This window comes from Pavona decussata, unplaced genomic scaffold (genome assembly GCF_977016875.1).
Source record: "Pavona decussata unplaced genomic scaffold, jaPavDecu1.1 SCAFFOLD_134, whole genome shotgun sequence".
Lineage (NCBI taxonomy): Eukaryota > Metazoa > Cnidaria > Anthozoa > Scleractinia > Agariciidae > Pavona > Pavona decussata.
Window position 1 is genome coordinate 4467501 of NW_028145547.1, and position 12784 is coordinate 4480284.

The window sequence follows — 12784 nt, forward strand, 5'->3', positions numbered from 1 at the left end:
GTCCCGCCATTGCCGATGCCAAAGCAATAACGATAGTAACAGGGACGTCCCAACCAGCTTTTCTTTTATCAAGTTCTGGATTAAGACTGTCGCCTCCAACTGAAATTTAAACAGGAAATACCGTTATAAAAGGAGCCCGGCCTGGCCAATCTCACCTTCAGTTGTCAATCAACCATCAGACGGTGAACAACTGACAAACAACACGCATACTTTTTTAAGACCATTACTGATAAAATTGGCTTAGTTTTCGGAAGAAACCCAGGTAACCGAATTAGAAACCGACAACTTATATTGCTATGATGAAATTACGAAATTTTGAAGCATATGTTATCAGAGGACGCTTGAAACTTGAACAACGTCCGGGGGGGGGGGGGTACTTCCAAAAAAATTGGATACGGGTGTGCGGCCCGCTTCCCAAAACCCTTACCCTATTTATCACCAAAATCTGCGACTTTCCCGACCCTATTTATGACCTGACCAAACATTTGATACCCTATTTATGACCTGATAGTGTCTAGTCAACTTCAGTTCAAAAACCCCTGGAGCCCAGCGCGTGACAAACCGTTGCGGCACGTACACAGTTGCCGTAAACATCATGATGAAGAAGTAGCCTCTTCAAAAAAAAAAAAAAAACGAATTCAAGACTAGAGTGCAAAAGTCGATAACCTATTTATTACCAAAATGGCTAAAATCAATACCCTATTTATGACCAAAGCGGCTGAAAAACCATACCCTTTGGCGCCGCACATACCCATATAGCCCATAAAAGGGAGTACCCCCCCCCCCCCCGGGGAACAACGTGCCACAACTGAGCGGCGTCTAAATTTGCATTTCACACCAACAAAGGTGTGAACGGAAGGAGGGGCTTGCACATTTATAGCGGACCTTCTTTTTAAAAACACAGTTTTCTTGACATCAAAAGCCAAATACAGACATTTCAACAGCATTCAAGGCAGGGCACTCTTAAGCTGTTGTAATTCACTAGTGCCAAGACAATTTCTTGACATGCTCTTTCACCGGGTTTAGAGGATGCAGTTTCTATTGAGTACCATGGGAAACCCGTAATTACATGATTCTGGAGTTAAGAAAAACAAAACAACACCAAGTTTTCCGTCGCTTAAACCTAATGCAACAAACAAGTTCTAATTATTTAACGAAATCTGACGAAATTTCGCCACATTCGTAAGATTTCCCCAAATCGTTAAAACCAATTTCCAGCGGTGGTTTTCTTGATGTGCCCGGCTATTCTCGCCGCCTCAAGGCCTGGCTGCTTGTCTGTCACATCATTACAATAACAATGAAGGAACATGTGGGCGCAGAAAATAAAAACATTTTTACGATAACTGTCAAAATTCAAGCGTACTGATTGGCTCGTAGCTATTGTCTATAAGAGTACAGACAGTAAAAGTGACGTCAGATGTAACGTGCGCGTTTTCTCAACGGAAAATAAAGCCAATTTCGCTCGTACTCGTACTTTATCCTTTATCCACAAATTGATGGCAGTTTTCTATGGTCTATACTCTTTCAGACCATAAAATGACGCCATAAAATTTTCAAAACTTGGCAGTGTTTTATCGTCTATTTAACAAATATTCATTATCATTACCTACATCGTTAACAAAGTCAGTCAATGCACGCTCAAGCAACTTTGACCAACCTTCATTATTGGCGTCCTCAGTCACCGCATGTATAAAGCATGGTTGGCTAAACTTCTCTCTGCAACCAGCACCGGTACACATAGTCACCCTAACAGAGTAATTCTTGTGCGCCTCAGTGTCGTTTAACCATACTCCTAAGGGTCTGTCCATATTTAACCCACCAAGTGATACATTGACTGAGTTGTGTTGGTCCCTGTGGACATAGTCAACAACATATCTTCTTGGCATTCCATTCCATGAACTCTTTGGCGGAGGCTGCATAAATAAAACGAAAGACATTCCTTTGCTGTTACACCTTACCCTCATTTAAAGAAAACTGGGTTCATTGAACATCTGCTTATTAACCCTTTAACCCCTAACATCAAAGAACAAATTCTCCTATCTTGTCCCCATACTTTTCTTATAAAAGAAATTGGGAGAAGTTATTAGAATACACTCTTTTTTATATAAGAACCTTTTTATAAGAACGTTGAGGCTGAGATTAACTAAAATTTAAGAACATAGTAAGAACATTACCCAGGCTGAGAGTCAGTTAAGAAAATATTTATCACGACCAAATGTTTTTGAAATGAAAAGTTTAAATACAGATAAAATAATAGATGAAAAAATTCAGTCTATAAGATCCAATTAACCCAAATAATAGGTGTCTTCGTTACGTCCGCATAGATTTATTGAAATACTATAGCAAATAACTTAACAACATCTTAAGAACTTTCCAGGCTCAATTTGCCAAAAATAATAAGAACGTTCAGCCTCAGCCTCAAAATTAGACGTTCTTATATACAAGAAAAGAGTGTATCAGGAAAATTCACCTTGGGTGATCATATCCTTAATTCTCATGACCTCATGGGTTGAATGATCATTGATATAACAGAAATTTGATGCTGATCACTGTTAGGGTCTCCTTTACATACCTGAATAGTTGCAGACTATTTAGGTGTAATAAAGACCTCCCTCTGTTAATACCCGAGGGATTTATTTTTCTTTGGATGAGTCTAACCATCTACACCTTTGCTGGAATTTTGCATGTTACGTTCAATTTAATCAAACGACATCGCTCTGTTCTTTCTTTTTCTTTTTTTTTTTTTTTTTTTCACTCAAAAGCATCTGTTTTTCCGCTTTTTTCTTTGCTTTTCTCTCGATGACTCGATATTTTGGCCTTGTTTTCCTCGTAAACAACACATAGGCCAGCGAAGTAAAACAAACAGCGATGTTCACTGACTATATTGAAGGTTACATGCAAAAATGTCACACTTCTGTCGAATTCTTGACCGATCTCCCGTTTTCCTCATAACACGGTTATGCTCTTGGCCTTTCAATTTGACTGGGGATGTTAAACTTGAAGGGGAGGGGGGCAGTCGTTGAAGTATTTAAGTATGGAACATGTACACGTAGAACTCCAATGGCAGCAGTTTCTCTGGGGACATGATCACTGATCAGATGAGGATTTCACAAAAAAATCCGGCAACTTCATGTCTTTTCTTATGGATCGCAAATTAATTTTAGGTTACCACAATATGCAATTCCAAGCATGCACTACGCTGCATGTGTATACTGATTGGCAATGACTTAGGTAAAAAAAACGTTGAAGACATCTGGGCCGGGTTATTCGAAAGCCCATTAACACTAATCCACGATTAAAAGTAAACCGAGGTTTTCGTCTCGCTCATTATAGATGATTTTAAAGGCTCATTTTTAAGCTAATGAAAAAGAAATTTCTAAGGCAAAACTAAGGGACAAAACTCTTTTGGACGAATCCTGACGGATTAGTAACTATAGTCAAATCAAAGTTCTCGTTAACCCAGGATTAGCTTAATCCAGTTTCGAACGACTGGGCCCTGGCCAGTAAAATGATCCACCAAAATAAAGGTATGTGAGGACAAAAAGCCCTGCTATATAAAGCAAGGAAAGTTACTTCCAGCTCTACTTCCACTGTTGATTGAGTAAGCTATTGCATGTAAGCAGCACTGAACGTACATCTGTATGTACGATGTGATGTAAAGAGACGTCAGGCTTAGCCTGGTAATGAGTAATCTTTCAATACCTTTCTCACCGAAAGCTACTGTGCGTATTGAGGAGAGATGATTGGTTCCATCGAAGGAAAAAATTAATACGTATTTAGTAGAGGCATTAAAAGATTTTAACAATCTTAATTCAGAAATTCAGGGAACTGAATCGATTTTATTGTTTAAAAAGAAAGTGCAGCTTTTATCGTAGTATTTTGTTAATATCCAATTATTACCATTTTAAATTATACTTTAATGTATAGTAATGTAGCTATTTTATTCTTTTATCTTATATCATTGTAATAGTAATGTCTGTAAATTTTATTTATTTTATTCTTATCTATATATTTATTTACTTTATACAGGTCCGTTCTAAAACCACTTTTGCGAGAACGCACCCTGTTTAAAGATTATTATTATTATTATTATTATTATTATTATTATTATTATTATTATTATTATTACTATTTCTTAGAGAAATTTTTTTTACCTTCAATGAAACAAGAGAAAATTTCTTTACCTTCAATGAAACAAAAGCATGGCCATCTATTGACTTGTTGGTCACTTCGCATGTTGGTGCTTGAGAAGGTACTGTACAGAAAAGAGACAAGCAAAGAATATCCTGATCAGCTTAACCAATTAATTCCCAATATCAACATGTATGCACATTCTCCTTACTGTCTCCCTACATTTTTATGGTACTAGAGTCGAACCTCCCGTAAGCGACCACACAAAATGCCAAGATTTAGTGCTCGCTTACCGGAGGTGGTCGCTTATGAGAGTCGAACCAGAGTGGGGCTCTTCCGGAAACAGGTCAGACACATGCATCTACTAATTCGAAGAGAGTTTATTGCACACATTTTCCTTGTTACAATACGAGCAGTGCTAGGTTGTTATTAAAAGTTCCTCGTAAACTCTGAGTAACGCAGTACATACTGTACAAGCGGACACAGAGATCAGACCATGTGTCAAGTGGTCGCTTACAAGAGGTTAAAAACAATGAAAAAAATATAATGCCGTCACCTCAAAATATGGTTGCGGTCGCTTACGAGAGGTTCCAACTATAGGGCTTTGACTGGAAAAAAATTAGTGTTTTGGATAGGTGGTCGCTTACGAGAGGCGGTCGCACACGGAGGTTTGACTGTAGCTGGGAGCGTTTGTTTAAAAATCAAGGCAGTTCATCTTTGGTGATCATTTTCTTTATTCTCATGGCTCGTATGCTTGATAAACTAGTAATATTAAAAGGAAAATTTACATGCTGATCACTATTGGAGCTTAATCCTCCGCCCTAATCTTAAATGTATTTGCCATCCGATTTATGACCGATTTGTGAAAATAATGAAACTTGGCACCACCCGATTCCGAAAATATGAACATTGCAGTGCAAAATATCTTTCTTAAGTCAGTCGGGCCAACACTCTCAAAGAAATTGTCATACGATTTCCGCCACTCCTGATTTGGACGCACCAACAAAACGTAGCTTGTAAACCGGCCTAATAAATTAGCTTGGCTTTGTTTGGCCCTTGAAAGTGCAAAAATTGACCACTCCCCACAATCTTACGCACGAACGATCCTCACAGCTATGTCATTCGAAATACTACAGACCATCCACAAGGCAGGTAATTTTTAATCAATAAACGACCTAAATGACACCTTATGCTAACAATATAATTATATAATTATTTTATATAATTTTATATAATATATAATTATATATTTGTTTACTTGTAAGCAAATGAAACTTCCTCGGGTATTTAGGAAAAGAGTGCTTATTGAGCAAACTACCAAGTTCAAAGTAATTCGTGTGGAAATTTTGAGGCAAATGTAACAAAAAAAAGGAAAGAAAAAATTTGGAATGCCATTTGGGATGTTCTGGCCTGAAGGCTCCTAGACAGTCAAGTTTAGCGTATGCACGTTAAAAGTCAGAACCCAGTTGTTCAAAGCCCAGCTAAGTTTGGTTCACACTAGGGGAGATGTTGCAGCCACATGTAGCGGGAACCTGTTGTAGGGACTGTTTGCCTGGTGTGTACGTTCCGTTTTCATGAAAAATGGCTTTGCAGGGACAAAATTTTGTCTCGGCAACACGTAGCATAAAACTCAGCATATTTGAATTTGTGCGCCATGAAGCGGGGACATGGCGACCCACATTTGAATGTTGCATCGTGCGCACTGCTCTTGCAAACTGTCCCAAATGCGTTATTCAGTACACACGAGAGAGAATCTCCCTGCAGCTTGACCCTACAGCATGTCTCCTAGTGTTCACAAAGCTTTAGGTTACTGATCACCCTGCTATGGGTTAACGTGAACTTGGATTGGAGTTTAACTATTTAATGAAGGTTCTTCCAAAAGATTTTTGCCACCAATGTTTGAAGTAGACTCTTCCTAAAGTTCCTTTAACTTAAAATTGGCTTTTAAAAACATCTTAAACGAGTGAAGTGAAAACCTTGGTTAACTTTTAATCGGGGATTAGCGTTGTGCAACAACCGGGCCCTGAACACAAAAAAGGTGTCAGTACCAAGTAATAATAACACTAAACTGTAAATCAAAAAAAATAATGTAATATATATATATATATATATATATATATATATATATATATATATATATATATTTAGCAGAGCCTAAAAGCAGAGCTCCAAAATTACTTTTTAATACATGTAGCATTTCTGCTTATGGTTTCCGTATGAACATAATTTAAGCGCTATTTCTTTTAACCACCGTATTTATAACCACATCAACGTATTGTTAACCACCAAAAACAGTTTCATTTTAAACACCATATTAATAACCACCAAAAACTGTTTTATTTCAACACCTTATTAATAAGCACCAACAACTGTTTTATTTTTAACCACCGTATAAATAGCTCCACAATTACTTTTTTAATAGCATTTATATAAGTCTGCTTATCAAAGGAACGTAACAGCCTTCCACAAATTCCTTATATCCTTTCTGGGGTTATATTTAGTGCAAAGGCAGCACACTGCTTACAAACAATAACAATTACAATGATTGTAACACTGAAGGCAAAACTACAGGATGCTGATTATATTGAGACAGAGGGCATTTTCCTTTCACTGAGGGCAAAATTTCTGGATGCTAATTAATCGAGACAGAGCGCATTTTACTCTCACGTACTGTACCTAGTTTTATACATACTTTTTATCGATTTTATTATTGTAAATACGCAATTCAGCCTTAGGGCTGCCATGTATTGATCATTAAACTTAAAAAAAAAAAAAAAGTACTGGATGACCATCTTCCTATCATCACTTCGTCCTTGTTATGAATTCCCTTACAAGAGCATGGTTCAATTAAGAGCAGTTTCGTGTCCCAAAAAAATAATTTAAAATTTGTAAGTCAGTCAACATGTTGCTCCTAGTGAAATCTTAATAAACGTCAAGAAAAGGAGAACACAGCGAAATCACTCTTTGTTGCTTGACAGGGATCTTTAAGTCAAAGCTTAATGAAAATTTGTGTGTGTTAACAACTGCATGAGAGCTGGTGGTGCGAACGAAACTGCCCCGAAACAAAATGTCCAAAAACTGGTTTCTCCACAAAATAATATTTGCCCTATCAAAATGATTGAAGTACATTTGCAAAGCTTGAAACACGTAAATTAAAATAAGGACATTATTGATTATTGCTACCGTAGATACCATAAAATAAGTTCGGTTCGTGGACTGTTCGAGTAGACTTATAATCTTACTTTATTGTATGGTGGAATTGATCTGTCGGTAGCCTGTCGGTAAACTGTCGGTTAGCTGTCGGTCCACTGTTGGCCGACAATTTACCGACAGTCGGTTCGGGGAGCTCTTCTTCAAAATTACCCAGAAACGCATTAGACTTGTAAATGGCAGGCGAGTTGCCTAAATTAGGAGTTGTGTTCAAGTTAACACAGTGAGAGAAAGAAACTTCACCGTCGTTTGCTCATGTACCACGAAACGTCGAATTACTGTCATTTCACGTTGTTAGGGAGCTCAAGCAACGACGACGGCAACGGCAACGAAAACGTCACCTGAAAATATATCTTTTTTTCATTTACAAGTGCTACTTCGCGATTATTTCAACTCGCTCAACTTTTACAAAAATGGCGAACTATCATGAAACCAAATTGGTAGGAGTGGCGTACAAGTTAAGAAAGAAAACGAAAGATTCACCGCCGTGTGCCCACGTTCTCCACAAAACCTTAAATGTGGTCATCTCACGTTGTTGTTTTGCAGAGGACGACAAAAAAATGTACCAAAATGTAAAGCACACGTGCAGAGCGATTGTTTTTGCTCATTAAACCTTTTGTTTTCCGGCGTTGTCGTTGCCGTCGCCGTCGTCGTTGCTTAAGCTCCCTGTTGCTTTGCGGAGGACGGCAAAGAAATGTACCAATAATAATAATAATAATAATAATAATAATAATAATAATAACTACTTATATAGCGCTTATCCAGTTCTGTTCTAAGCGCTTTACAAAGTAAAAATCATATTTGTTTAAAATAATTCGAAAAAAGATGAGTCTTAAGTTTACGTTTAAAAACATTTAAATTGTCGCAATTACGGATGTCGATAGGTAGTTTGTTCCAGAGTTCTGGGGCCGAAACAGCGAAAGCTCTGGAGCCATACGACTTTAGATTATGGTTCACATGACATAGGCGAAATGCGTCAGACGACGATCGGAGCGTTCTTGAAGTTGTATAGCGGCGTATCAGGTCTTGTATGTAAATGGGGGACTGTTGGCGAAGAGCTTTGTGGGTGAGCAGAATTATTTTGAATTTGATTCGCTCGGAAACTGGAAGCCAGTGGAGTTCAAATAAAATAGGGGTTATGTGGTCATACTTGCGAGAGCCTGTGATTAGTCGAGCCGCGGCATTCTGTACTGACTGAAGCTTTTTAATGACATATTTCGGAACATTGTATAAGAGAGAGTTACAGTGATCCAACTTGGAGGTTATAAAAGCGTGGACTAGAGTCTCAGTGGTTGTAGTGGATAGCAATTTTCTTATACGAGAGATGTTTCGAAGATGATAGAAGGCAGATTTACAAACAGAATTAACATGAGGGAGCATCGACATAGTACTATCAAAAACGACACCAATGTTTCTGGAACATAGAGACGGCTGAATTGTATCAGATCCAAAACGAAGTGGAGGTAGAGACTGTTGACTGTTGAGGGCAAATGTTAAATCCACGTAAGGAGCGAAAGTTTTTGTTCATTGTTCATTTGCAGCGTCGCCGCTGCCGTTGCCGTTGCTTAACAGGTTTCTCTGACATATTTGGCACTCGAATAAAAATCATAACTCAGTCATAATTGCTCCTACTAAAATAATTCTGCCCTTTAAAAAAATTTTAAGACAGGAAAAATAATGTTTGGTCGTGGCCCGAAATATTTGAGCGTTTAGAACTTGTGCATCTTTAAATACAGTCCAACAGTCCAAGATTTAGAGCATGGGAGCAGAATGAGGACAAATGCATTGCACATACAGAGCTCCAAAACAAAATGTTCAAAAAATAATTTATCTACGAATATCGGTGGTATGGAAATGATTAAACTGTCTGCGTAAAGCTTGGAACTTGTAACATGGAGAAAAATTATCAATTGTTGCCTGGAAGAAAGTATTTTTGTTTACAAATGATTTGTAACAACCGTTTAATTACAGGTAAACATGATAACACTTTTTGTGAGAGCAAGTTAGCGGCCCAGGAAAAAATGTTTGGAAATTCAAAACTGTGACAATTCTGCTTCTAAAGTAATAATTCTAGTCTCTAAGTTAGTTAGCCGCAAGTCGCTAAGTTAGCCGCAAGTTAGCAGCCCAGGAAAAAATGTTTGGAAATTCAAAACTGTGTCAATTCTGCTCCTATAGTAATAATTCTAGTCTCTAAATAAACGTTAAGAAAAGAAGAATACAGGAAATTACTCTGGGTTTTGGTATAATTATTTCAGAGTGTTTAAACTTGTGGGTGTTTACAAACACACAAGAGCAGCAGTGCCTTGGGTGCGAATGAAAAAACACGGCCACAAAACTTTTCAAAAATTAACTGCCGAGTTCCCCTTGAATATTGGTGGTATCGAAAACGATTAAAGTGTCTGGGTAAAGCTGCTTTAGAGTTCTGAAAGATACCGTAACTGATCACAAACGGGTGATACAGGCAAATGTGAGGCGGCGTCTTTAAATTTACTTTTCCGGGTGACCTGCTCTTGCTATCCGTCACTCTCTTTAATGTTGTCTCCGCTTTTTGCTTTTCTTATTTTCTCTCTTTCTCTTCTTTCCACATTTGTCGACATATCCAACAAATACATATAAATTGACTTTGTATTTTGTGTTCTTAAGCATTTTTAAATTACTTGACGTTTTCCTTAAAAGCAACTGGCCATGCAACTTCCCGCCGAACAAACATGGGCGCATTAGCACTGTGGGATAGCATACGTATGTACGGAAGGTTGGGCGTCATAAGCCAAACCAAAATTTTTCTCTCTCACAGGTTACCAAGTTCTCTTAGCTGTGGGGCTCTGTGCACGCGTGGAGCTCTGCTATAAAGAAGATCTATGTGTGTTAATCTAAAAGTATAAAAAAAACCTACACATTTGTCGGAAAGACTATGCAAAATACCTTGCAATGATAAATTTAAAGTAAAGTCTAACATTAAAAGACTTTACCTTCTTCTACTGATGTCATTTCAACGTAAACTGATGGGCCACTTTCATACGCAGGCAGATCAACAAACTTGCAGGATACTGCAAACTTATACCTTGAAAATGGAACAAGGCCAGTAATAGTATAATTCAGTCCTTCAAAGTTTAGACGAAGGGGGGAAATAGCTGGCAACCTCTGTAGAAATAAATCAAAGCAAATACAAATATTTATTGTTACAAGCACGGGTCAAAACAAAGCATCTTTAGTTAGTTCCAACAGGAATTCATCAAACCTGTGAAACGCCATACACAAGTCATACGAGTTACATGATTGTACATGTAACCATTCCTGAAACCACTGGGAGAATTGTATTTGTGGCAAGCTAATTTATAATTACTTTACAAGATATTACACATATTAATAAGTTCTTCTGTAACAGCATAAAAATCATTTAGGTCCTGAAACCGTCCTTGGAACATTCAAAGTGATTCAAGCTTCAGTTCAAAAAACATTCAAAAGCTGTTCAAAAGCTGTCTTAACCCCAGTCACTTGCTTAATCATTCCCCAATTTGAGCTTGTTCCCAATCTCCCTTGACTTGTGTGTCTGTTTCTTTGTGTTCAGTCTTTCATTTCTACTTGACTCCCAACTGCCCCTTTAAATTAGCAGAGCCTACTGCAAGGAGTTCCTGTATATGTAGGAACTGAGGAAACATCGCTGCACTATCATTGTTTTCCACAATCAGTTTTTCCATTGAAGCAATTGAAAACTCTTTTTGAAAAAATTTAGAAAACAAACAACTGCTTCTTAAAAGAACATTTTGCTGAACCAATGACACTAAATTAATGTTACTTAAAAATTAATTGTTAGTAATGCAAACAAGGAGACATGCATGCATTTTAAAAGTATAATTCTGCTGAAAACTTAGTGTTATTAGCAGAGATTAATTCTACTATAATTATTACTACCTAACAATTCATGATTATGAAAACTTAAACCTGGATGATGTTTCCAGCATTCCATCTCAACACACACAATTTTCCATACCATGCCAGATAAAACTTGTGTTCCATTGTATGTTAGTTGGTAGAACACTTGGAACCTCTCCCAAACCAGGGGTGGGCGCTGCCAGCTGACTCTCACACCATAATCTCCTGAAATTACATTCAAATGACGTGGAGGTGGGCATCGTGCTGAAAAAAAAGGAGTATAATTAATGTTAAAAATAGATTCAAAATTACACTGTTTATTTTTAGGCTACCGTTTAACAGGAAACTGGTAGCCTACATCCCAGGGGAGGTACTCGGGTATAAACGTGATGGGGGGGGGGGGGGGGGCGACGGAGCCTAATACTTTGCACCAAAAAAAATACATGGACCCTATATTGTGTACTCAAAAAAATACAAGACTGGAAATTTTAGACCCCCAAAAAAATACATGACTTTTATACCCTAAAAATGCAATTTTAACAACAGTAAACATACTGCCTTTCTGCTGTGTAAGAACTATTAGCCTGGCGGAAATTCGAACCCAAAAAAAAATACGCGCAGATTTTTCAGACCCAAAAAAATACACGGTTAAATCTCCAACCCAAAAAAATACAGGAGTTGAAAATTTTAGACCCAAAAAAATACGTCAGACCCCCCTGTCACGTTTATACCCGAGTATCCCCCCTGGGGCCTACATGTATGTAGCTAGGATGCATGCCCAAGGAAATGCGCTGGAAGCCTCGGGGGTTTTGCAGCAGCACCTCTATTTACACTTCACATGTTGGGCTACTAACTTCTTGGCTACTGGCCTTGTGGGCTCCTTGAAATTTTTCTCAGGCAACAGCCTTGATATTCTTTAGGGAAGATGGTGTGGCCTAGGTGCTGTGCTAAATTTGTTATCTGGAGGTGCCGGCATGCTCTGGAATTTAGATTTGTTTCATGGTACTAGCCCCGTTTCCCATTATAAAACTTCCAAGAGTCTCACATTATTCAGTGGTAGAGTATCAACACTAGTACTGTACATGTACATTGTAATTGGAGGGTCATAAGTTTGACTCCTGTTGGGAGAACTTGGGTTTTCAATTTTCCAAGTACTGTATATTATGCCTATGCCACTGACTGAAAAATACACCTTAATCATTAAAGAGTGTTAATTACTGTACATGTACCACACATAATTTTGTGGGAACAGGGATGGCGCAGTGGTGAGAGCACTCGCCTCCCACCAATGTGGCCCGGGTTTGATTCCCGGTCTCGGCGTCACATGTGGGTTGAGTTTGTTTTTGGTTCTCGTCCTTGCTCCAAGGGTTTTTCTCCGGGTACTCCGGTTTTCCTCCCTCCACAAAAACCAACATTTCCAAATTCCAACTCGACCTGGAAACAGTGGAGAGAGAAGCCACTCCGTGGATTCCACTGAAATTCCTATTTACTTATTTTATTTTTATTTATTTTATTATTAACTCAGCTTTCATTCATCTGTCACATGATCTGCTGATCAAACTTTAAGTTA

General features: G+C 38.1%; 1 protein-coding gene across 1 annotated transcript in view; it reads right to left on the minus strand.

Annotated features, from left to right (window-relative positions):
• LOC146467859 (protogenin-like) overlaps positions 1–12784 on the minus strand; it is a 23396-nt gene that overhangs the window by 3661 nt on the left and 6951 nt on the right. Inside the window, exons 4-8 of the mRNA XM_085125420.1 lie at positions 11333–11478; positions 10311–10482; positions 4185–4255; positions 1658–1913; positions 1–99 (exon numbers count right to left, since the gene is read on the minus strand). The exon at positions 1–99 is cut by the window's left edge and continues 43 nt beyond it. Of these exons, the coding sequence (XP_084981546.1) occupies positions 1–99; positions 1658–1913; positions 4185–4255; positions 10311–10482; positions 11333–11478 (744 nt within the window). The remainder of the gene's footprint in view (positions 100–1657; positions 1914–4184; positions 4256–10310; positions 10483–11332; positions 11479–12784) is intronic.